This window comes from Eretmochelys imbricata, chromosome 7 (assembly GCF_965152235.1).
Source record: "Eretmochelys imbricata isolate rEreImb1 chromosome 7, rEreImb1.hap1, whole genome shotgun sequence".
NCBI lineage: Eukaryota > Metazoa > Chordata > Testudines > Cheloniidae > Eretmochelys > Eretmochelys imbricata.
In genome coordinates, this window is record NC_135578.1 from 46,096,048 (window position 1) to 46,122,995 (window position 26,948).

General features: G+C 41.0%; 1 protein-coding gene across 2 annotated transcripts in view; it reads right to left on the reverse strand.

Moving 5' to 3' along the window:
• DCAF1 (DDB1 and CUL4 associated factor 1) overlaps nt 1-26,948 on the reverse strand; it is a 104,272-nt gene that overhangs the window by 28,591 nt on the left and 48,733 nt on the right. For both annotated transcript variants that reach the window (XM_077821325.1, XM_077821326.1), the window contains 8 exons: nt 26,189-26,387; nt 25,426-25,508; nt 23,348-23,432; nt 21,650-21,883; nt 11,795-11,888; nt 9,993-10,097; nt 9,102-9,175; nt 7,598-7,702 (listed from right to left, as the gene is read on the reverse strand). In XM_077821325.1, the coding sequence (XP_077677451.1) occupies nt 7,598-7,702; nt 9,102-9,175; nt 9,993-10,097; nt 11,795-11,888; nt 21,650-21,883; nt 23,348-23,432; nt 25,426-25,508; nt 26,189-26,387 (979 nt within the window). The remainder of the gene's footprint in view (nt 1-7,597; nt 7,703-9,101; nt 9,176-9,992; nt 10,098-11,794; nt 11,889-21,649; nt 21,884-23,347; nt 23,433-25,425; nt 25,509-26,188; nt 26,388-26,948) is intronic.

Here is a 26,948-nt window from a genome sequence, read left to right on the forward strand (position 1 = left end):
CAACAGTCTCTGAATCCGAGCGTTTACGTGACTTCCACCAGTTCACTGGTGTGACTGTCTTTAAAACGTCATCAGCAAACATATTTCTTGAATGGTTCACCCTTAGCTCTGAAGTTTATTATAGTTGACATTATGGAGGGATGATTGCTGGATGTCCATGTCATAGCCAACTCCTCTTCTTCAGCAGTTAAGGTTTGACCCTTGTACCAAGTAATGAGAATATTTGCAAGAAAATGAGCTGGAGACCGTGCTTGTCCCATTTGTTTTTTTAATGCTTGTAATTTAACTCTGTCATTGCATATTTCTCTTTTTAAGATCTCACTCAGTTCCTTCCAAATTTCAACAGCGTCAGCAATAAAACAGCTATTTCCCTGCATTTTGTTCAAGGCTACAGAAATAGGCTTCAGGGTACTCGGCATGTGTTCAACATTTCTCTTAAGCACAATGTTGAGAACTTTGGCTATGACAGTGCCATCTATTTTTTCACAATTTTGTTCACAATCAATCATCAGATTAGGCCAGTTCTTGATCTAGCGCTCAAAACAGTCCACTCCTGAGTTCCATCACACGTCTTGTGGGAGAGTTAGCTTGGTTCCTCCCACTGTTTTCAGAGCAGCTGCTGCAAAGTGGTTGTTACGGAAGTATTTTGCAATTTCAACAACATTAGCCTTTATTTCTGGAACGCTGAAGCCTTTGGCTAGGAGGTGCATCAAATAAGCACTGCTACCATATGTTATTAGCTTGGGACTCTTCACTCTCTTCTAAATGATTTCTTCTCATCTTGGATACATTTGCAGCATTGTCTGTGACCCAGCTGCGTACCAGACATTTGAATTTTTTTTCGAGGTTTGTTATAGCTTTTACTGCTACTTCTTGTAAGTATTCTGCTGTGTGCGCATTTCCTGATGCATCAATTGTTTCTGTAAGGAAGACATTCCCTTCTCTCTGTTGTCACACAAGCACATACAACAGGATCATTGTGGACACTGCTCCACCCATCAAGACTTACATTAACAATTTTACCCTCTATCTAGACCTTTTGCACAATGCTCAATTTCTCTTTCATACACTTTATCCAGCAATTTGCCTGAGATATCAGCTCTGTTGGGTGGACTGTATCCTGGTCTTAATGACTGACCCATGTTAATGAAGTGTGGGTTCTCAGTCAAACGGAAAGAAGAGTTTATTGCATAAACAAACCGGGCAATTTTTTCATCAATTACCTCTTTTTGTAATCTGCTGGTTATTATCACAAATTTATCGATGGTTGTTTCTGGATGATGATTTTTTTTTCTTTTTGCTAGAGGTGATATACTGTGGCTATGTGACATACATGATGTGACTGAAACACTATCATTGGCAGATAACTCTGAAACTATAGAAAATGATGGTGATCTTGAAGTTGGATATCTTCAGAATCCTGTATGTTGAGGATGGATTCTCCTAAAGAAAATAAGTCAATGCAGTTATTTAATTGTTATTACCATACTGCTCATTTAGTGTTACTCATTGCATTCACTGACACTCGGTACTACTTTAAAGGTAAGGAATACTTGTGGCACCTTAGAGACTAACCAATTTATTTGAGCATAAGCTTTCGTGAGCTACAGCTCACTTCATCCGATGAAGCTGTAGCTCACGAAAGCTTATGCTTATGAGCTTATGCTCAAATAAATTGGTTAGTCTCTAAGGTCCAAAAGTACTCCTTTTCTTTTTGCGAATACAGACTAACACGGCTGTTACTTTAAAGGTGAAATTGTAAAAGGAAGATCTGCCTATTTCAGCTATTTATTTTTTATCACAACTACATCTAAAAGAATAGTATCAGAGTAACAACTATATTTTGTGCTCAAACATGAGAATTCAAGAATAGTACAGAAAGAAGACAGGCAGTCCTTAAGAAAGAAGTATGAAATAAAAAAAGTTTACCAACCTGAAGATCCTGCATGTTCAGAAATGTTCCCTTCATCATCTTCAATGCAGCTTCCTCTTTAGAAGGAACACTTCTCATGATGTTGTTTCATTCGGGCTACCAGGCCTTGCATTTCTTTGTTGCATTGTTTGCATTTTGCACGCATGCCTGTCTTACCCACAGGTAGAGGAACTTCATTAAAATATTCCCAAACTGGGTCTCTTTTACGGCCTGCTGCCGTTATAGGTTTTTCCTTCTAGTGAGAGAATGGTATGGTAGATCTCAAATCAATGAGGGCTACACTAAGAAAGACCTCAAGACTTCTGGAATATGCTGTTCAAACAGTTTCACTTTTGTTTCTACTGCCTGTCCCCCCCTTCTCACATTTATCTCCAGACTTCTTCTCCTTGTCCAGATCTATTCTAACCCCAACAATCTTCTATTCATTCAACTTTTTGAAACTTTTCACTTTTAGAGAGAGGTAAGGGATTGACTTTGTGTACACAAATTTGCAGAGGGACAATAGGGTTGAGGTCTGTTATTTCTCACCTCTATATATTTATTTATTTAAAAACATTTTTTCTGTTAACAAGCATGTTATCTCTGGAGAGACAAATCCACAGTTTGAGAACTGCAAAACTAAGCATCTCTGATGATATCTTCTAAACTGAGCACTGAGTCCCACTGGCTAGATAGAAAGATTAACCTAAATAATCTATATAGATGCCCCTGGAACCCCATAAGATTGGGTCCCTAATCCATGAACTATTGGAACTCATTTATAAAACTTTTCTTATATATTACATGAATATATTGTCTCATACTATAGAATTAGAATGTATAATCTCTATTCTATGATGAGATCTTTGAGCTATAATGTATTTAATTAAAACTATCTTTAGATAGGTTTTTTCATCAAAAAGCATTTTATCAAAAAAATCCAATTTAAATTTAAAAAGATTTGATTTTTATCCACCCTTTCTCCTGCCTACTGCAGGGGGCATGTGGGCAGCACCTGAGACTCCTTCATCCTTCCCTCCTTGGTTTCTCAGTGCATTCACTGCCCTCTGTACCAGTTACTCCACCGCTCCTGCCTTCTCTCTCATTACAAAAGACAGGTAATGAATGAAATGAGTAAGTGTCCAGTGAAGGGAGAGGAGGGGGCCTTAGCAGGACAGTAGCCAAAAGATGTTCCAGCATCTGCATCAGTAGACCAGATGCCCACATGTGCAGTCAAAACCTCAGGGAGTGGGGAAACCTGAAGGAGCAAGACCAGGGGAACTGCAGTGAAAGGGGAAGGAGAGAAAGGGCTCAAAGGGAAGAAAGCGTGGGGAACTGGACCCTGACAATACTGCAGAAATGGGCCTGCCACCTGCACCTAAAACTCTATTTGTCTACAGACTCAGTATGCAAATGTTATGCAAGCAAGATTGCCAGGGTTTCTGATGGGCCTTTTGATGGGCATTATGATGAACTCACATTGAAACACACTAAATGCTAATGGTCAAAGACAGTCAGTAAGGCTAGGATTTTCAAAAGAGCCCAAGGATGCCAGGCATCCAACTTTAATTGAATTTTAGTGGGATCTGGGTGTCTAATTCCCTTGGCCTCTTTTGAAACTCCCAGCTTAAGAGGCAAAGGGAAAGAAAGAAGGAATGGAAGTGTGCCAGTCAAAACATTACCTGGCTCCCCCAAATCTGAGAGAAATAGGTTAGAATGGAAGCCATATTAAATAAAGCAAGTGTTAATGCCACCTACTTGTTAGATGTGAAACTGAATTCATTTGTATATTTAGCATCAAACATTCATTATAAAGGCCTAATTAAAAAAAAGCCCACAACTTCACAATTGCCCTAACTGGCCATCAAAAACCCCTTTCTTCCTCATCTCCCCCTTACTTAATGTAGTAACTCCCAGGAAACGTATCTTAATGGTACAATACCAGAAGATTCACCTTAGATTTCCTTAATTGGGCTTGACATTCTGAAATATTCCCCTCAGCTAGGACAAGAAGGCTTTCCAGAGGTCTAATATGAAGTCTAGCACGAGTAACCTAGGCAGAAGCCCACCAGCTGCAGCAGCATTAACCTAAAATATTTTATAACAAAAACACTCAAGGATTTACAGCAGTGGAACTATGCATAAAGCAGCTAATCCATCCTTGTCACTGGGTCTGAGGGTAGCTTAAGCAGCAGCAAGTCAGTTTGATTTTACCTTCTCCCACCCCTCCCAATCAAATCACGGGAGGGGTGCAGAGAGATGCCTTGGTGGGGGGAGGGGGGGGAGTGCTGCTGCTGGCAGCTTCATTTTACGGATGCCACAATACCCTTCTCTACTCAGAAACATCTAAAAACAGAGCCATTAGGTGACTTTGATGCTGAGATGTCATACTCTGAAGCCAAGAGGTTATCACAGTTCCCACCCACATCCATTACTTGCTATGCATAACTTGCTGCAAACACCATTACCAAAATGAGCAGGACACCTTCAATTCCTTCCTTCACTGCACTAAGGGGACTCAAACCAAAGAATTGGGAAACTTGCTAGCAGATCATTTACAGAAGAAATAGACGTGAAAGCAAAAGGCCTGGAGGTATAGATCGAGGATACCAAGGAAAGCCAACAAACAATCTGAGCTATCCACAAGCTGCAAAGGATCTAGTACCAGAGCATCATTTAGAACATTTAGTAAATCAGATTAAGAACATATGACTTATGAGTTCTGGTCAAAAGAGGAGACATCAGATTCACATGCTATAGAGAGGACATTGTGCATCAATTTTCGAGAAACTCAAGTGAGAAGACTTAACAAGGAGAAATCTGGAAGTACCTACGCAATGCAGTAGAACTGTGAAAGCACCCCACATTTTAAAACTATATTAGATATAGTAAGACACAAATTACCTTTTTTGACCAGCCTTAACAGATACACACAAGCCAGGAAGAAGAAAAGTGTGTGTGCGGGGGGGGAGACAGGAGAAGGAGAGAGAGAGAGAAAGGAAGAGAGTGAGTGGGGGAAAGGGCTGCGGCTCTCTGCTCCTTCTAGCTCAGGGGTGGGCAAACTTTTTGGCCTGAGGGCCACATCCGGGTACAGAAACTGTATGGCAGGCCATGAATGCCCATGAAATTGGGGATTGGGAGGGGGTGAGGGCTCTGTGGTGGGGCCAGAAATGAGGAGTTCAGGGTATGGGAGGAGGCTCTGGATTGGGGCAGGGGATGAGGAGTCTGGGGTGCAGGAGGATGCTCCGAGCTGAGACCAAGGGGTTCGGATGGTGGGAGGGGGATCAAGGCTAGAGCTGGGGTGCGGGCTCCGGGGTGCAGGCTCCAGGAGGTGCTTACCGGAAGCAGCAGCATGTCCCCCCTCCAGCTCCTACACGGAGGCATGGCCAGGCAGCTCCATGCGCTGCCCTATCCGCAGGCGCCGCCCTCACAGCTCCCGGAAGCAGCAGCATGTACCCCTTCGGCTTCTACGCGGAGGCATGGTGGGGTATTGGCCATGGTTCCCGGAGCTGTGGGGGTTGGCACTTGGGACAGGGGCACCGTGTGGAGCCTCCATAGTCTTGGCTGCCCCTATGCGTAGGAGCCGGAGGGGGGAACATGCCGCTACTTCCAGGAACCGCATAGAAAGCCCCCGACCCTGCTCCCCAGCAGGTGCTCGAGGGCCAGATTAAAAGGTCCAACTGGCCAGACATGGCCCACAGCCCGTAGTTTGCTCACACCTATCCTAGCTCAATACAGGAAGTTTCTATGAAGATATAAAGCTGTATCTTGAGGATCTGTAAATCTGCAAGTCAACCTACTGGACCAAACAAAGGGAAGCAATGGAGAAAAGGTTACCAGAAACAAAAAGGATGTATGTTTCTGGTTTAGATTTTGCTAAATATACAGTGACTGGAATTTGGGTAGCTTTTATGTAATTTACATTAAAACTAATCTCCCTCATACCCAAGACTGATGTTGACAGCCTCAAAAAGTCATTGTAAAAGTGACTGCATTTTAATAAAGTCAAGGGACAAAGACAGTCAAGAGCAATAAATGCATACATCAACCGCATGCTCTTATTCTGCAATTGATGCCACAGTACCAAACGAAAAAGCAATTCTGCTTTGTTACTTCAGAGGTTTTGTGATAGCTTTTCAGTACACAAACAGTGCCTGAGACGTAGATATACAAACAGAAGTTCATTTAGGGCACCACGCAAACACACACATCACCACTGAAAAGTCAATGACTACCACCAACCATCACCATGTGCTAGTATCTGATACTATAGTATTTTCCTATATTTAGGATAAGAGAACAGTGATATTTGCCTGGTAACAACTGGTAAATGCTGTCTGTGAAAAATGGAAATAGCTATACAAAAAAAAGTTTTACAGTAAGTGTATTTTGTAGATTTGTCAAAATCATGATGAAGTTTACCACAAGGATGCTGAACACATTAAATTAATTTAGGAGGAAACAGACATGAACATGAGGCACACTCACTGACTACAGCCAAAAACCATTATTTTACACATACATGTGCTCTGGGATAGATGTTGGCTGGCTATTAGGTAGTCAAAATTTGGATTATTATTTGGAAAGGACAACAACTAGTACTTCTTCTATTAGAAAGTATTTTTGCTGTTCTATAGAGTTACTAAACCAGATCCATCCAGTCTGGTGGTGTGCCTCAAACAGTGGCAGATAATTCCTACTTCATAATAAAGCACCCACTGCCCCATAACACAACATTTGAATCAATGTGGTATCAGGGATGAAAAAGAAAAGCATTCTCCCAATCTAATTTGTGTAGGTGATATGAGGTACTACCAATATTATAGAGAGCATAAATCCACTGATTAGACTGAAACTCCAGTCTCCATGGATGCTATTATCAAATGTTCCTCTGAAAGCCAGTAAAGCAGTTTTATTTTAACAAAAGGAGATTAAGAAAGTGGAATGAACACCAAAACCCCAGCTTTCTGTGTAGTCTGAAGAAATCAAACTTCTCTTTACAGCCCCCTCACCATGCCAACACAGAGGAAAAAAGAAAAATCAGCTGTGTTTCCATGATGCAGACATCAATGTATCACAATACAAACACCAAAAAGGTGACAATAAACCACTCCACGTCTTTTGGGATATATATATTTATTTCCCTTCTCCTGCAACCAAAGCAGAATGTGCTTGGCAGTTCTATGAAGCCTGGCACCAAGAGGTCTCCTGAAAACTGACTATAGAATGTGCTGTAGCATAGCAGATAATCATATTACCTACTGTATCCTGAGTAATAATAATTCTTCGCTCTTTTATAGATTGTCAGACACAGTGAATCCAGAGGTCAAATGCTTAGTTTAAGCCAGATGATATTAGTGCATCCCAATATAAACCTATAGATGTTACCAAATTTCATAAACATCTTTATTACACAGAAACACTGTGCAATTTCACAATGCAATACTGTGCTCCATATCCTATTTATACAAGGGTTACAAATCATAAATGACCAAGCCAATCTTAAACCTAAAGATTTGGAAATATGTACTTAAAGACAGCCAGAAAAAAAAGAACACTATCCTACAGAATTGCTTTTTTATAGTAATATTTTAACAAGCAGCAGCTCCCAGCATTCCAGCTATGGGTGAAAAGAGTTTGATTAGAACTGGACTGCAACAATCAAAATGACTCTACAGTACTCACCTGATCTTCCTCTTCATCCTCTTCATCTTCTGCCAAACGCTGCCTGCCTACCTCATAGAGCCTGCAAACTGTATCCATGTTCATGGCATCCATGCTCCCTTGATTCTGAAGAAAACCCCCAACACAGCAGTTAGTACCTAGTGGAACTGTTTATGCTTTCTTATGTAACTCAACTCTATCATGATCTCTATTACAGAAGAGAGGTTATGACCAAGAACAAACAACAAAAAGGCATTTTATCTTTTTTATTTGCTACTTACATACACAGTGTAATTAGTACTAATGATTATGCTGTTATGTTGCGAGAATTACCTCAGGAGCAGCATAAAAGGTTTGGCTTTGAGATTCTAGCATCTATGCCACTCCCAACAAAGATTCCTATCACAGAATTTTATACCTCATAAACCTTCATTTTGACCATTCAACACCCGTGTCCAACTTTGGGTTTGTTCACACTCTCTGAAACTGCATGCCAGCTTCCCTTTAGATTCTCTCCCTCCTCAACTTTGCCAACAACCGCTGCTTTAGAAACAAAGCAGTTTGTCCCAAGTGGGATTTGAACTCTCCACTCTTATAGGCCAACTGCTGATACACTAATAGTTTGCATTAGGACCATGGCATTACTGTTGATCGTGCCCCTAAGCATAAACCCTGTTTCTGTGCCAGGAACAGCACAGTAATTCCAAGGCTAGTATTATGGTGCTACTCTGTATGAAGCATGAGGCGAGAGCCTTATCAAAAGTTAAAAACTGCTTCTAAGTTGGGAAGGAAATGATTTTATAATGATCCATAAATAGCTCACAAAACAAAAACAAAAAAAAGACAACTAATACAAGCCTGTTAGCCACTCCATCACTAGAGGTTAATGGAGAAACTCAGATCATTACAAGTTACAGATGCATTGATTAAGGCCAAAAGGGACCATTGTGACCATCCAGTCTGATCTCCTGCATACACAGGCCATAGAACGTCACCCAGAAATTCCTGCATCAAGCCCCTAACTTCAAGAAGTCCACAGCTTCCTTCTTACCAAGAAGAAACAGGGAGGGTAAGAGAGGCCCAAATAAAAGCTCTGGGTGCACCAGACAGAGAGAGTTTCCGTTTTTGTGCAAGTTTCAACAACAAAAGACTAGAGAATCAGAATAAAAATGTATTTCTCCCTGCTTGTGAGGAGGACACCTCCCTCTGCAGTATATTTCTTTTAAAGCAAGATAATGTTTGAGGAATGCAGGTGAAGGGTTCCAATAAGTCCCAAAAACGTGCATATGCTAGAGAGACCGAGACAGCACTGAATTTAAGCACAAGGGATGGGGTATAGGGAACTGATTAGTACTCCCCTATCCACATCAAAGCACCAGTGCATAAGACATCTGAGATGGATAGTAGGAGCTCCAGAACTCCCAGCTCCAATAAAGGTAAGTGTTTATTTTTTTAAAGCATTGCTCTCAGACCATAGCCACAAATACTGGTATTTACTCTTCCCCAACTATCTCAGATCCTTTACCTCAATAACAGCCAAATAGCAATCCTTGCTGTCCGTGCACAAATCAAAGATATTCCGTTTTACATCAATGGTGGCTAGAAAACAACACAAAGTGAACTTAATGGTTACCAGCAGGTTATTCAATGCTTTGCCAAATATACAATATACAAATATGCCTGGACAGCTATAGCTAAAACAAAAGCATGTTTAGCACATCTATCTAATTTCAACCAGTAATGGAGAATATTTCTAAGCTGATACACTAAGCTAGTCAGTTCTCACACTGATTTCCATAGCGCCCCCATCTCTGTGCAAATATGGCTACTGGGTTTTCTGAGAAGGGGAGAGACCAAGTTGGCCCCTCAACTTCCAATGAGATAGTGACTGAGATGGACAGAGATGTGGGCCATCTTTTCTCATCTCAGCACATGAAAGCCAGAGGCCATGTTTACTCACTCCTGTTACTGCTGCACTGAGCTCAGCTCCAGGAGCACCGCCGGTTGGAGGCTGAACTGACAGACATCTGAGCTACAGATAGGAACAGATCCTGATGGGAGAGGGGAATGTAGGGGAGAAAAATGGGATCTTTCATGAAGCTGCGCAATTAAAGCCTAGACCATACCACTGACTATTTCTCAGATTCATGTCTGACTTGGTGGGAGGAAAGCCAGAGCAGTGACTGTAGGCTACAGAGTGCGTGAGGAGAAGAAATCATGTACTGGAGCAGAAATTCTATTGAAGCTAATTTAGTGTTGAAGACAAACTTTGTGCTTGGAACAGGGTATATTAAGCAGAATTTGTTTTCATAAGATATTGTGGTGAGGTAACAGGTGGGGTTAAATAAAGAAAAATCTAAGTCAACCTGCACCAAACCCACAAACCAACCCCTGGCAACTGCACCTTCATCCTCACCTATAGGTTTATAGTCCGTTGCATTGAATGTCCTGAAGGATGACCCAAAGGGGCTTCTCATCCTCTCCTCCAGTAGGTCATCTTCATCATCCGCCTGCAACATAGCTGACAAGGGAAAGACTATTAGGCAAGTCCATGTCCCATTTATAACACTATCTCTAATCATTTTATGATCCTGTCAGGGTCCACACACTACTATGATGGGGAGTTTTTTTAGGTTTTTGTTTTTAATAATTTGGCAAAACCCCATTTAACCAACAAGTACTGTTCCCAAGTTGTCTTTCACAACATTGAAGGTTACGAAGATTAGCAAATAAATGGAAGCAGAGTCTTTCCCAAATTATTACAAGCCAAACTTCTGCATTACAAATCCTTCTCTTTTCAGAGAGCTGAATTTTAACCTTGCAAACTGACCATGGCATCACTGAGGTGACAGAAAGCTACCTAAAATATTAAATTTCCTAGTTGCCAGCAATAAAAGTAGTCATGCAGAAAAAATATGGCAATTTCATGGAAGTACACTAGTCCTGATGTCATGTTAGGGGCAAGAGAAAGGGTAAGTTCTAAGTAAACATGAACATTAAAAAAAACAAATACAAAGGACAAACTATGAGGAAAATTTTCAAAGGCACAAATGGAGTTTGAAGCCCAACTCCTATTGACCTTTGGTGGGAGTAGAGTGCCTAACTGTTCTTTGTGCCTCCTATTAAAGCTTACTAAATAAACAGATTTTTAAAAAAACCTCTCCCTACAAATTATGAGCAGATGATTTTGAGTCAGGACCCCTGGGTCTCCTATGAGCAGGGAAAAAACATCTAGTTGTTAGAACAGGAAATTCTGAATTTGTGTATAAGGAATGTAATTAAAGACTATCATAATGCATATGCAAAGGAGGCCTAATTAAAATTGCACAGACCATCTTAATTGTGGCATTTCCTAACTTTGGACTACTTGACATTGCAACTTAATGTTCTTTTAATGCAGCTGAGTGAGTGTTTACTCACTCTGTTCCTTAAAGCAACTTGCTCACAGCCCAAAGAGTCACTGCTTTCTAGAGGATTCTGGGGGGAGGGATAGCTCAGTGGTTTGAGCATTGGCCTGCTAAACCCAGGGTTGTGAGTTCAATCCTTGAGGGGGCCATTTAGGAATCTGGGGCAAAAATTGGGGATTGGTCCTGCTTTGAGCATGGGGTTGGACTAGATGACCTCCTGAGGTCCCTTCCAACCCTGATATTCCATGAATTTAATGTACTCCAAAAGGAAACAATCTGTATCATAATCTGACTGTAGATTGGTTCAAAACTGCAAGAGTGGCCAGTATATTTCCTTATGTTCCAAAATCCCCAGAAACTGCTAAAACCAGTGGTTCAGATTCCCCTTGAAGTTCAGCGGCCATGTATCCTTAACACGTTGCTCTATCCAGCAGCGTCAGATTAATAGAAGCTGCACTGACAGTAAAGTTCCACACTGTCAAGTCAGATACGACTACTACAGGGACAGGTAAAGTGTAGCCAGTGAAGTTCTAAACAGCACCTTACAGAGCTGGTGGACACTACAGGTCCCCACCATGCAATGATTCACCATAGCTTTTATGAGTTGCAACCTCCCTTAAAAATGACTGAAGACAACTACCGCACTCTTTCCTCTTGTAAGTTACAAAGTATTGGCTGGGAAAAGTTTCAGTTTGTCTGCTTTACTATGAACATGAGGGAAAGAACATCCCCACCCTTGGCTTCTACTGCCAAATCCAAGGAGATTGAGGAGAACAACAATGCCATGGTGCAATACTAAGGGACATCCTACCTCCATACATAACTGTGCCAGTGTAGTTGAAGACTACACGACACTGATCCAATGCTGGTACCGTGTGCAGCAAATGGAACGTTCGAAGATCCCACTGAAGAAAGAAGTTAAGGAATAACACATGACAAATTTTCCATTTTAACTCCATGGTGAGCAGCAGATTAATAGTACCCAACTAATGAAGCTTACTTGCCAGGTTAGGCAAATGTTCAGCTCTCTTCTACCATCAGAAGCCCTCCAGCATGAACAAAAATATAATTAAACATGTTGCACCAAGTCCTCAGCTGTAAGCACGGTGGTTATGATGCAGTTTTTGGTGACGAGAGAAATGATCCCCTGAATGAGATGAAAGTGGTAAAACTACAAACACCTATGAGTGACACCTGAAAGGGCAGAATATAACAGGCATCAACAGAAAACCCTCTCAACTCCCTCCCTTGCTGGAGAGGTCCATATTTCCCTCTCCTCTCCTGCCTCCCTTTCTGAAAGTCTTAACTCCCCACCCCACCCCCATCTCACTCAATCGTTAACATAACCAGTGTCTTACCACCAAGACTACAGAGATGTAAGAACCTTCACAATTAAAAAAGAAAGGAGTTGCACTTGAGTAGAGAGCATGACTAAGAGTTAGCACAGGAAGAGTGGCCCAAGTGGAAGTCTGGTACTAAGGTAGGTACCCTTCTAAACTAGTTCATTCAATCTAATATACAGAGGAAAAACTCCTGCTTAAATTATGGCAGTAGAATGTCAGCAGCAGATCAATCACGATGAGGGGCATCCAGCTTACTGCATAGAGTGAAGAATACGTGACTGCTTGCCTTATGGCAAATGCAGCATCCTAAGACTAGAATTATTCAAATAGAAATATTTAGAGACAAAACACTGAAAGCTGAACCCACCTATGAACTAGCTGCCCCAATCCTCCAGCTGAGAAAGCCAGTCTCCCAGTGAAGCCAATGTGGAAGAGCAGGACTAATTTCCCCTACTTGGAACCCACTATTATTTCTTACTCATCATGGCAGTCACTCCAGGAAATGGGGTTACAGATTAAATAACTAGAAATATCAACAGTTCAGCACGTGGTGACCATGAAATCTATTTGGTAATCTGACTATTGAACATGCAGGTAAAAGATCTCGTGAGACATCTAGACAGACTTATAGCAAATGCTGGGGATTTGCTTATAGGACATGCCATATTGGTAAGAGAGACAGAGAAGTCATCCTGGAAGTTAAATTTAGAATATTAGTGGTGAAGGACAGGGGGGAAGGAAACTTTGAATCCTGGCCTCCATAGCATCTCTTTCTAAAAACTGGGCCAGCACGGCAGGCCTCATTTCAAAATCTCAGTGTATAAGTGAGAGCATGGAGAATAATGGAGATGTTTACATTTACTAGATGCTGGGGAACTTGGAGGGAAGGGACAGCCTATGCAGAACAATAAGCTCCACTAACAAAAATAGAACCAGCCTGAGGACAGAGAAAATTAACAAGGCTTTGGGGTCTTATTTGAAGTAGGAGCTTGGGGGAAGCCACAGTATCTGATGAGGAGACTGGGAAAATACAAAAGAAATTCTGTAACCAATAAAGAATAAGAATACAGCTGTACTGAAGGAGTGACTAGTTGAGATCACAGAGGCAAAATTCTGGAAGAGTAACAGGGGATCAGACTAAGGAGTTAAAAGAGGTACAAGGCCAAAAATAAACTATAAAATAGCATAAAACTCCAGTACATATGCTTAAAAGCAAAAAACAAGTGAACTAAAATGCCTAACAACAGAAAGCGGCCTTAACATAAAAGACATTATTGAAACATGATATAATGACGACGATTAATGTGATAGTGTAAGACCTGGTTAGAGGCTACATGAGAAAGGAAGACCACTACAGAATCTCAAGACAAGATTTCTTAGTGTAGAGGACCATACAGCTGAACATATACCAACACAATTCTCACATCAAAAGAACACAAAACATAATCTTTCTTAATGTGAAAGCTAGTAGTAAGTACATAATGTGAGGGACAACAAAGCAACTAAGTCTAAAAAATTATAATAGGTAACTTCAACTACCCATACATAAATTGGTCAAATGTCACAAAAAGACAAGGAGGGGTAAGGCAATTTCTCGACCCCATAAATGATTGCTTCTTGGAACAGATAGTGCTAGAACACATAAGAGAAAAGACTTAGTTCTAAGTCAAGAATAGCAACACACAGGAGATGATTAAAGTAGTAACTACAGTTGAGCCATTAAGCAAGAGTCACCATAACATAAGTAAGTTCCACAGCCTCAGGGAAATAATCATGCCAAAGACTAGATCTAATAATAAACTTGAAGAGGATTTAAAAAATTAAATTAAATAAAAAGCAAGCAGCTCGTCAGAAGTAAAAGGAAATTAAAATCCTAGAACTCAGCATGTAGGCTATTTAAACACACCATACCATTAAGCAAAAAAGAATCAAGAAGGTAAGAAAACACAAATGACAGACTGTACGGTTAAATGGCAAAGCTCAACAGTTTTAGAGGTGTCCTTCAGAAAACAGAAATGTGAAGCCCTTAGAAATAAATAAATAATCCTCTCTTAAATAGTGTTTTTCAGCCATGACACTCAAAGCACTTCACCAAATAAAGTCAGTATCATTACCTCTAGCTTGAAAAATTGAGGTACGGGGTAAAACGGACTTGCTGAAATGTTTCACAGCAGGTCACTAGCAGAACTAGGAATATTACCCAGGTCTGCTGACTCTCAGTTTAGTGCCCTATCCATTAGAACATGTTGCCTTCCAGATGGAGACTAAACTAAGCCAGGTAAAGTGTAAGATGCAAGTTACAAGGGCTAGGAGGGAATCTGAAGTGCAAAAAACCAAAAACAAACAAGAAATTCTTTAAACTGGAAGCAGAAAGCCTGCAAATGAGCTACTATATATACTGAACTAACAGTGTTAAGAAAATAAGTAAAGAGACTACAGACAGGGCACACAACCTAAGATTATGTCTGTGCATCAAAATTCACTGCAAAAGATGTTGGGGGGGGGAATACCCTCCTCAGATCTACTTTTTTTCAAATCACAGACATCAGATTGAGCTGTCAAAATGAGAAGGTAATGGAACAAACTGATGAGTTAAAGAGCAAGAAGTTACTAGGATTAGAATCCAAAGGAATTTAAGAATTAATAGGCTAAACCACTAACAAATATACACAATCTGTCATTAAAGTCCGCTACAGTACCAAAGGACTAGAGGGGAGAAAAGGTTGTGCATATATTTAAAAAAAAAAAAAAAAGTGTTGGAGTGAGAATTACAGACCAGTAATCCCTACTTCAGTATCAGGTAAGTAAACTGGCTAGAACAGCAGCTAAAAATAGAATACCTAAACGAGCATGGTGAGATACACAAAATAGCATGGCTTCTCTGAAGAAAAATGGTGCCTCTAATCTACTCAGATTGTTTGAGGAGGTGAATAGAGCTATAAGGAGAACCAGTTGACATAATTTGAGTTTATAAAAGACGTTTGGGGAAAAAAATATTATTAAGAAATCTAATGCATGGCATAAGTGGCAACATTCCATCTTGGATTAGAAACTGGCTATTAGACAGAAATGGTAGGAATAGTCAATTTTCAGTGTGTCCAAAGAGTCAGAGGGGATGTCTCAAAGTTATATACTAGGGTATGATTTTAAAATATTTATTAATGAGCAAATGAGAGCGGGCATGGGAGGCGGTAAAATTTGCAGAAAATTTTTTAGATCACTCAAGATTAATGAAGAGCTTCAGAGGGTCCTAAACAAAGCTAGGTAAATAGGCAGCACAAAGGCAGATAAAATTCAATGTTGTCAAATGCAAGATAATGTACATTGGAAGGAATAATCTGAATTATTCATACACTAATATCTGAATAATATCTGAAGGAATACCCTACAATTTAGAACCGAGCAATCATTCAGGAAAGTCCTGCTGTCACTATGGCAGTTCAATGGAAAAACAAACAAAAAAACCCCCTCTGTTCAATGCACAGCAGTGTTTTAAAAAAAAAGGCAATCAAAAAGTTAGAATGTATAACGAATGGGATACAAAAGTGACAACATAACGCCTCAAATATAAAGCAATTGTTTGCCCTTACCTGGGTCAACGTGGGCCACCCTAGCTCAAAAGTGATAGCAGAAATAAGAGGGGGAATCAGGGTCAAGAAATGCAAGCATGAAAAGATTGTTCTCTACACTAAACAGTCTCAAAGAGGGAACATGACAGAAGTACATAAGATAATGAATGGTACAGAGAAGGTTGGTCAAGCACTCCTGTTTACCCTCTCATAACAGTACAAGGGACGTCCAATGAAACTGAATGGCAATTTTTAAAAGTGAACAAAAGAAACTTTTTAATATAATGCATTAACTAATATTTGCAACTCACTGCCAAAGCATTACTGAAGCCAAGAGTTTAACGGGATTCCAAAAAGTATAGACTTCTATATGGATAATGAGAACATCCACAGTAGCTTTACAGGGCACTTTTGTTTTTAAGTGGAGATATAAAACCCAGTACTTTAAGGGCACTGGTTCTCAAACTTTTCACTACTATGACCCCATACTACAAAAAGTAAGAAGTTGAAGACCCCTCTCCCATCCAGCCACTAAGAAAGGTCCAGGGGCGTTGCAACAACTGTCCCTGTTCACAACCCCTGGGTCAAGAACTCACCCAGCATTGCTCAGATGGCAGCCCACGGGCCACATCCAGCCTGCAGGGCATAAGCTGTTCCCTCCTGCTCCCCACTGGGGGCTCCATTGTAAAGGTGGCCCCACTACATGGCTCCAGCTCTGGACCCTGAACTCACTTGCCAGGCAACCCCTTTCCCTCCCAAGCTGCAGAGCATCTTCTGAGCCAGCAGGTGTCAGGCCATAGGGATGGGTGGCTGACTGGGAATGGTACTCAGAGGCAGGTGAGCACAAGGACTCTGCAGCAAGGGGAGCACCGGGGCTGGTGATGCCGGGTGTCTGGGGTGGAGACAGAGCCAGGGGCTCTGTCCTTACAGCCAAGCCCCCAACTGGGAACACAGGTAGATGGAGGCAGGGATGAAACAGGCTCTGGGGGGAGTCACCCCTTGCTCTACTCCTCCATCTTCCTCCCACTCAAGCATTAATAAGGAGGCACCTGACTCCTGCAGTGACTCCACACACACCCTTGATCATTTAATGAAGAACTGATCATGAATATTTGTTCCTTCTACCAAATGTAGCCAAAGTGAAGCCAATGTTCTTGTTGTGCAACAGGTGTGTTTCTGTCATAAAGGAATACAACCTGAGATACCACTTTTATATGAACCAATCAACTTTCAATGACAATTATCCTTTGAACACAGAGACAAGGTGATCAAAGGTCGACTTCCTGATCATATCTTACAATTATGGAAGTAAGATGCTCATGAGTTCTGCATCACAACAGGAGATGGCTATGGCTTCTCTATGAGTGGCCTGGACTCTAGCATCAAAGACGAAGCCCTTCAGTCATTCCAAAATCATCGAAGAGTGTATGCGGGCTGTTCTCCAGGAAGTGGAAGCTGATGAGAAGATGAAGGCAGTCACCACGAACACTGTCAAGCAAGCTCCCATCAGAAACGACTACAATGCACCCATGTCCAGGTTTTGACAAAGTGTTCCATTAATTGTTGAAAGGTCTGAGAGGTGCTGAGTTTGTGTCAGTGGCCATTGACTAATCAATTACAATAAAGACATAGCACAGCTGTGTTTGAATGTGAGCTACTTTGATGGCCAAACCTTCTGAGAAGAACTTTTCAGTTTGATGCCCCGGAAACATTTTTCCCTGGAGATGTCGTATTTGAAGAAAATCAATGCAGCGTTTGATAAACAGCGACTCTCACTAAGCAACATTTGCCTTCTGCTAACAGATGGCAATCTTCACTGCTGGCAAGTGGAAGGGCCTTGCAGCACAACCAGCAGAAGTAGCATCACAGCCGAAAGCCCTCCCTAAAGTGTGCTGTGTGCCAAGTTGAGTGGGGAACTGAAAGACGATAAGGAGATGGATGAAAATAATCAATTTCATCAGAGCTTTCTCAAGTCTGCAGCAGAGACTATTTTGTGAGCTGATTGCTGAGTCCTCTGCAAACCATGAAGATCATCTTCTCCAGAATGATATTCGCTGGCTTGGTGAGGCTACATCACTGCCATGCTGCTGCAAGCTCTAGGCTCAAGCTGTTGAGCAGCCACAAGGAGGCATCTGAATATCTGGCCCTTCTAGAGATATTGAATTCATGGTCAAAACAGTATTTCTTTGCAACTTATTTGGCCATCTGAATACCCTGAATGTACAGCTGCAAAGCCAGGAGAAGATAATCCGCAACCTTGTCAAGAAGCTAGAAGCTTTTCAGAAGAAGTTGAACATATTTCTCATGAATTTGAGCTCTGGGAAGCTTTTGCATTTTATTCAATTCCACAACCATTGATAAGCACTGAAGACAGTTGTGATCAGTCCTCTCATGACAAGCTGCCTTTAACAGCGACAGGACAACTTCAGCACCCAATTTAGAGATTTTTTTCATGCCAAAGGATGTAACTGGTTTTGTACATGATCCTTTCTCCATACCACCTGAGCATGACTTCTCATCTCACATCCACATGGTCCTCCCTGTAACAGATGAGGGGGCCCTGCAGCTAGAACTAGTCGACTTGCAGACCTCTGACATGCTGAAGAATGAATTCAAGAACACCGAAATCATGACATCCTGGACACATTATCTGGACACAGAAAAATACCCAAACCTTAAGAAACTCTCCCTCCTGATACTCTCAATGTTCAGATCACCATAAATGAACAAATCCAGATTTGTAGTCAGAAGCACAGTCAAGAATGATACTCGAAACAAGCTCACAAACAAGTCTCTGGAGACCTACCTTTGCATAGCAGTCACTTCACTGAAGCCAAACTTAAACGAGCTAGCACAGAGGAAGAAGTGCCACTTTGTGCACTAGTAACAGGTAAACAATAGGGCTGCCAAGCAATTAAAAAAATTAATCGTGCTGTTAAACAATAATAGAATACCATTTATTTAAACATTTTTGGATGTTTTCTATATTTTCAATTATATTGATTTCAATTACAACACAGAATACACAGTGTACAGTGCTCACTTTACATTTATTTTTGATTACAAATATTTGCACTGTAAAAAACAAAAGTAGTAATATTTTGGTTCACCTAATGCAAGTACTGTGGTGCAATCTCTTTATTATGAAAGTTTAACTTACAAGTGTAGAATTATGTACAAAAAAACTGCATTCAAAAATAAAACAATGTGTAACTTTAGAGCCTATAAGTCCACTCAGTCCTACTTCAGCCAATCGCTCAGGCAAACAAGTTTGGTTACAATTTGCAGGAGACAATGCTGCCCGCTTCTTGTTTACAATGTCACCTGAAAGTGAGAACAGGCGTTTGCATGCCACTGTTGTAGCTGTCGTCGCAAAACATTTACGTGCCAGATGTGCTAAAGATTCGTATGTCCCTTCATGCTTCAACCACCATTCCAGAGGACATGCGTCCATGCCGATGACGGGTTCTGCTCCATAACGATCCAAAGCAGAACGGACCAATGCATGTTCATTTTCATCATCTGAGTCAGATGCCAGCAGCAGAATGTTCATTTTCTTTTTTGGTGGTTCAGGTTCTGTAGTTTCCACATCTGAGTGTTGCTCTTTTAAGACTTCTGAAAGCATGCTCCACACCTCGTCCCTCTCAGATTTTGATTAGCACTTCAGATTCTTAAACCTTGGGTCAAGTGCTGTAGCTATTTTTAGAAATCTCACATTGGGACCTTCTTTGCGTTTTGTCAAATCTGCTGTGAAAGTGTTCTTAAAACGAACATGTGCCGGGTCATCATCCGAGACGGCTATAACATGAAATATATGGCAGAATGTGGGTAAAACAGGAGACATACAATTCTCCCCCAAAGAATTCAGTCACAAATTTAATTAATGCATTATTTTTTTAATGAGCATCATCGGCATGGAACCTCTGGAATGGCTGCCAGAGCATAAAGCTGCATACAAATGTTTAGCATATCTGAGACGTAAATACCTTGCAACACTGGCTACAAAAGTGCCATGCGAACACCTGTTCTCACTTTCAGGTATCGCTGTAAACAAGCAGCAGGCAGCAGTATCTCCCGTAAACATAAACAAATGTGTTTGTCTTAGTGATTGGCTGAACAAGAAGTAGGACTGAGTGGACTTCTAGGCTCTAATGTTTTACACTGCACTCAAAAACAAAACAGTTATTTAACAAAAATAATCTACATTTGTAAGTTACACTTTCATGATACAGAGATTGCACTACAGTACTTGTATGAGGTGACTTGAAAAATACTATTTCTTTTGTTTATCATTTTTACAGTACAAATATTTGTAATCAAAATAATTATATAGTGAGTACTGTACACTTTGTATTCTGTGCTGTGTACTAGAAATCAATATACTTGAAAATGTAGAAAAACATCCAAAAATATTTAATAAATTTCAATTGGTATTCTATTGTATAACAGTGCGATTAATTATTTTAAATCATGATTAAATTTTGAGTTAATTGCGTGAGTTAACTGCAATTAATCGACAGCCCTAGTAAATAATAGTACAGACAAAAACTCTCTATTAGCCACCACTATGCCAATAAATTATGTGAAGAGGAGTAAAGCTTGTGGGTCACGTGTTAAATGACAGAGAACTTTTTATTTAGACACAAAATTCAGTAAAACAAAACAAAAAAAGCTCAAAAAAGGCAAACAAAATGATGTGGTAATGAGGTTTTAAGTGTCAGATCAGAAACAAGAATGCAGGACTAAGGGAGAGCACTGAGTCAAAGTATCAAACATTATCACTTTAGCTGGGTATAGAGCTTTCACTCCCAGTGAAGTATGTCATCGTGGTCAGTGACTGAAAGAAATTTCAGTGTGAAGCTGCAGCTAAAATCATCATTTACCTTTATCCAAATGTCCAGTTATCCAAAGGTAATAAATGTCCCCAAAGTTAAAAGTTTCACCTATGAATAGGCTAGCCCATAAGTGTCCACTGGGGGAGGGGAGAGGGTACATCATCTTCTGAAGCATCAGGCACTGGGTTAAGATCAGGGTTTTTCAAGCAAAATTGGGTTGCCAGAATGTTTCAAAAGGTGGAATGGCAGCTCCTGTGACTCCTGTCCCATGGGGCGGGCTGGGCTTGTCTCCCTGCTCCAGGCACTGCAGCCCCTGGGGTCCCAGTGCCATATAGGTTTAGTCCAACTGTCATGACGACAGGAGTTCATGTAGGCCATTTGAGTGAATGGCACTGCAACCCCATGAGCCAGGTCACAACTCCACTCACACAAATTTGGTCCAGTCAGGGGGGTGGGGCCAAACCTGAGCGGTGTTGCAATGCCCAGGGCAGAGAGCCAAGCCCAGCCAGCCCCGCAACACAGGAGATGCAGGAGCCGCCACTGAGGGGTGAGTGCTGGGAAGGACCCAAGTCCCCAAAGGGGTAGGATCCAACCAAAACCATCCCAGAGCCTCCACTCCCGGACTACTTACTGGGTTGCAACAGGCGCTAAACATCTGTAAATGGGTCCTCAGCCCAAAAAATTTGAGAACACCTGGTTTAGATGGACTATTGATCTAACCTGCATAATTTCTATGTTCACCCTATTTAACTTATGTATTAAAGCTTCTGTTACTACCACAGCCTGTGAAATTCTATTTCTGCTTATCATATGACGCAGCCGGACAGTTATACAGGCTGCTGCAATCAAACCACCTGTTTGTCAGTCCAAGGTTTTATGTTTCCAGTGCATTAGTGTTACAACGGAGGTAAAAGGATACAATCTCTGTGTTGACTATGACCTCTAGCCCATTAGGATGAAAAACACCACTGATGGTCATGTTGAATTTGTCAAACTTGTGGATGGCCTGTGCAGAGCGGACATCCCAGAGCACCCCATCATTTAGGACAAGGTCATCTGTGGGGTTAAAGGTGGCGCAGTTCTTCTTGTAGTTGTTGGCAAGATCTGGGTTAAACAGAGTCAATAGCTTGTTGCCAGTCTGAATATCATAGATCTTTTAGATTAAAAAGAAAAAGAAAGATTAGTTAAGATTTGTAGTTCTATCAGTGCCCAAGAACACTATCTACCATCCCTTCCAGAATTTTCTGGTGATCCCTCTCACCCTAGCTTTTCTTATGCATTGCAAATGAGAGCTTGCCAATGTCAGACTCTCCCTTCCAAGGCATCAAACGTTCAGACAAAAGTTCTCCAGGCCAGGGTCTGTGTTTCCCCATACATTTGGACAACGCTTAGCTCATCTGGGGCTGTCTAACATGTTTAACAAGCTTGAGGTTGGTACTAGAAAACTAACCCAGTTTTGAAAAATAGGTTGCAAAGTTTTAGACAAAGGCAGCATATAGCCAGTCTGCTACAGAAATATTTAAACTAACTTTAAAGGAGGTGATATTTACAGGCTACAAGCAAAGAAAAAGTCCATTAGGACACAGTCAAGAAAACCCTGAAATATAGGAGAAGGAGTTCAAGTTACTGGCAATTACTACACTACATGGTCTCACTAAACTGTGCCCCTATTTCCCTGAGAAGGATTTTCAAAACCAAAGACAAAACCTTCATACTTTTTGTGCATGTGACTATTTTCTCAGAGGTATTTCTCACAGCCTAGTATCCTTCTGACCCTGCAATGAAGCCATAAGCCTTTGTTTTTTGGATATCAATCTGTTGCCAGATGATCACATTGCAAACTCAGATTTGATTTCCCTGGAGTGCCAAAACACTGGAAGAGTTGGATAAGGATGGATAACTCATTTGTTTAAACAAAAATGTACACGAAAATTAGCAAGAGTGGCATGGAAAATGAGGAACAATTTGAATAAGTAGACTGTGTGACATTTTTTGTCAATGCTTCAAGTGAGATAATCCCTGTAATTAATTCTGTCTAGCACTGGCACCTTCAGAGAGGAAAGGAACCCCTCAGATTGCAGGATTTTCATGGCCTGATACGTGCAAAATGCTGAAAGAGTATTATGCAAAATACACAGATAATTTAAACCAACTTATTTATCACTGTAAAGCAATCTCATTCTGTGCATTCCTGCAGGAAAACTTCCAATATCCCATTTCCCTCAACTGCTGCTGAAGTACTCTTTATGGCAAAACCTTTCATTTATAAAAAGCTGCCATAACTTCTTCACACCTGCGTGTGTTCCAGCACAATTCTCTGCATAACATCTCTCAAATGAATGGCTCATCAGGCCAGATACTAGATATACCCAATACAATTATGTCTAAAAGGCAGGTGGCATACCATTCAACTTTACAGCCTAACTCAATTTTCAGGTTAACCCAATGCTTTTAAATGCAGTGAATAAGCTAATTTACACTTTTGAAGCTGTACCTGTAAAGCCTTTAATTTGCCAGTTACATACAGCTCCACAGTACCCACATCAGTTAACAGATGGTACGGGTAGGGGCATAACCTTGTCATGGCTTCAAAGAATCGATTTCTACTGGTACTTACATGGGCAATGTCCCCTTTTGTGCCAATGACCCTATCCTGAGAGTGCTTGCTGAACTCCACGTAGTGATCGTCTGGGAAGGAATGCCTGCACAACAACAATCAGTGACAAGGTCAATGAGCAGCAGATTCAGACTGTCCATTCTGAATCAGATACACACTGTGGAAATACTTCTGGAAGAGGTTATAATTTTTAACACACAAGAAATAAAACCTAAAAGAGCCTTCTCTGCTCCACTGCCCATAGCAAATGGTGGTGCTAAAATGTGCACACCAGCTGGGAGTTGTCCATTTGTCAGAAAAGTATTTACTATCCACAGTCACAAACAGTACAGCTCTGAAACACACCAGCAGCAAGGCAACTTGTGATCAAAAGCCACCTCAGAACATTAACTGCTGCTGCTCAAGAAGACAGAGGTGACATTATATTTGTTAAAGAAGGCCAGTGGGAACATGTAGAATTCCCACATGCATCAATTTGACCGCTTCAAATCTCCTGTCCATAACATGCCTTCCAGTTAATTTAAACATGGTCACATTAAAAAGTTAATGCTATTGCCCATAGTCTAGTAGGCAATGATTAAACCTTTGAGAGATGGGAATCTCTCCCTTCTGTTTTCTAAAGGGACTAAAGAACGGTTAATATTGAAATGAATTTAACTTTGTCATGTTTGCAGTATCCATCTACACTACAAAATTTACCATGCAAATTACTGTGCTACACTTTTTCAGTAGCTAGCCTTAAAAGATTGTCATGATAATTTACCAATGAAGCAAAAAACAAAAAAAATGCTACTTATTTGCTTTTTATCAAAATCACAATTTTACTCATCTGTCTCAAGTAAATACCCTCCAGGCAAATAGAATTTTGTAAGGCTATCTGCATCCAATGAAGTGATGAAGACACAGCAAGATAGGAACAGAGTCAGACTTTTTTATTCAAACACTAACAATTTGAATGTTCTGGTCATAGTTACATTGCACTATCCTTTTACATAATATAACACTACCCATTTTTTCCCTTTGAAGTTATTTCATTTAACTGGTTTCTGGATAACTTTTAATTGTTCTAATTTTGTTTGATCATTTTAAACTAGTCATTACTGTGTGATCTGTCTTCTACAAAACCTGTGGTATAGGTAATATAACTGTAGCTCACGAAAGCTTATGTTCAAATAGATTTGTTAGTCTCTAAGGTGCCACAAGTACTCCTTTTCTTTTTGTATTCTGTGTTATTGAAATCAATATATTTGCAAATATAGAAAACATCCAAAAATATTTAAATAAATGGTACTCTATTATTAACAGTGTGATTAAAACTGCGATTAATCGCGATTTTTTTAATCATGATGTTTTTTAATTGTGCGATTGATTAATCGCAATTATTGTTTTTAATTGTTTGACAGCCATAGTTGTAATAGGTTTCCTAGCACACAGCAGCTCTCAGCTGCCAAGTACTTGAATACATTTTTGCAGTTTGCCATTCCAGGGGCTTTTGGGTACCTTTAAAGCAGGGGTTCTGAAACTGGGGGTTGGGACCCCTCAGGGGGTTGTGAGGTTATTACATAGGGGGTCGTGAGCTGTCAACCTCCACCCCAACCCCGCTTTGCCTCCAGCATTTATAATGGTGTTACATATATTTAAAAGTGTTTTTAATTTATAAGGGGGGGTCGCACCCAAAGGCTTGCTATGTGAAAGGGGTCACAAGTAAAAAAGTTTGAGAACCACTGATTTAAAGGTTCTTCTTTAACTTTGTGCATTTCAGACTATCAAAGGGTATGTCTTCACTACCCGCCAGATTGGCGGGCAGCGATCGATCCAGCGGGGATCGATTTATCACGTATAATCTAGAGGCGATAAATTGAACCGAGTGCTCTCCCGTCGACTCCTGTACTCCAGTGCCGCGAGAGGCACAGGAAGAGTCAACGGGGGAGTGGCAGCAGTCGACTCACTGCGGTGAAGACACCACAGTAAGTCGATCTAAGTATGTCGACTTCAGGTTTGTTATTCACATAGCTGAAGTTGTGTAACTTAGATCAATCCCCTACCCCCCAGTGTAGACCAGGGTAAAGAGTACGTACTTCATGTCAAAGACCGATTTCATCCCCCACAGCGCAGATAATGGTTGGCTCCACGTAGCAGATGTTAGCAGTAAAGATCCATCCTGTTGTTCAATGGTGTGAGAAAACAGCAGAGCAATACAAAGTGGAGTTATTGGTACACAAGTGTATTTTCTCACATGTACAATAGGGGTTTAGGAGTGCTCAAAGGACCCTTTCTCACTGCACTACTCAGGAATGGTGATCAGGTGGTAAATTATACCACTCTATAATATTCCTCAAAAATTTTATGGACCACTAAAGGAGCTATACATTATGATGGCAGCAGATGAGAAGCAGGTAATCCTTGACTAAGCTCCAATGCCCTGTGAGTGGAGAGGAGAACTCTTATTTTTTTTTTTAATTTCTTCCTAGATTCTTGCACATTAGGTTTCTTCCACTCTAAAGGAGAGTTCTTTTTTACAGCATCTTGTGTTTCTCCTATACATACACAAAGCCACTTCAATAGCCCTCTTCATCAGCCTTACAAACACAGGTTATCAATGCAGACACAAAGCTATTGCATCCCTCTTGTGCTATCTGTTAGGTAAAAGGAAGGATTTATACAATTCTAAGGGAGGAGAGCAAAAACTGTTCCACTATTATTCTGCTAGTACTTTTGTAGACTATGTTGCATGCTAGCCAGTAGATGTGCTTTGGGTCCGTGTAACCCATATGGGGCAAAAACAGGACAAGGTTGAAACCACAGGAACTCAACGTTCAGATGAGGTCTTTGATTCCTTACCCTGGATGGCTCAAGGTGCGTGATGGCAGAGTTATGGCAGTTGTAACTGGCCTCCTCCTGCCCACTGAAAACATTGTAGAGCTTCAGCTGCCCAGTGCAAGTGCCCAGCATTAGGAATCGCTCCCGTGCAGAGAACGCACAGCAGGTAAAGCCACTTTCATCCTCATTTGCTTCCCGGAACACAGAAATTGGACGAAACCTGGGGAAGGAAAGAATGTACCAAAGTGACCCAAAAGGGGGGAAAGAAAAGCAGCAATGAACAAGGGTGGGATGATCTTAAAACCTGTGCTTGAAAGCTCAGGTAGCTACAGTTATTACTTTAGCTTTCTTTTTAAGGGAAGATTAGAGAGAATGACACCAGCAGAGCTAGAAGAAAACAGCTGACACTGGGGCTTGCAACATCTCAGGATTTGTGTCCTGCAAGATGAAATCCTTGAGTCATAACATCCTATCAGATGTAAAATCTGGATTCAATACCTTCCAAGTTGGACTGGTGGAAAATCTGTGGCATGGTCACATGGGAAAACCTGGCCAGGTGGCTAAGACTTCATGAAAGAAGCACAGAACAAGCAAAACAAGGACAGAGGGTACATCAGGTGTCTCAGGATCATAAATTTTTGAAGATGGTAGTGTGGTTTTACTGCCACCAAAAAATATTTGCATCAACATATGATCATTTTACAGACTTATCAGCTCTTCCCATTTATTCCACATCTGAAGAAGTCACAGACTTCTGTGTAGGTAGGACAGCACTACTGGT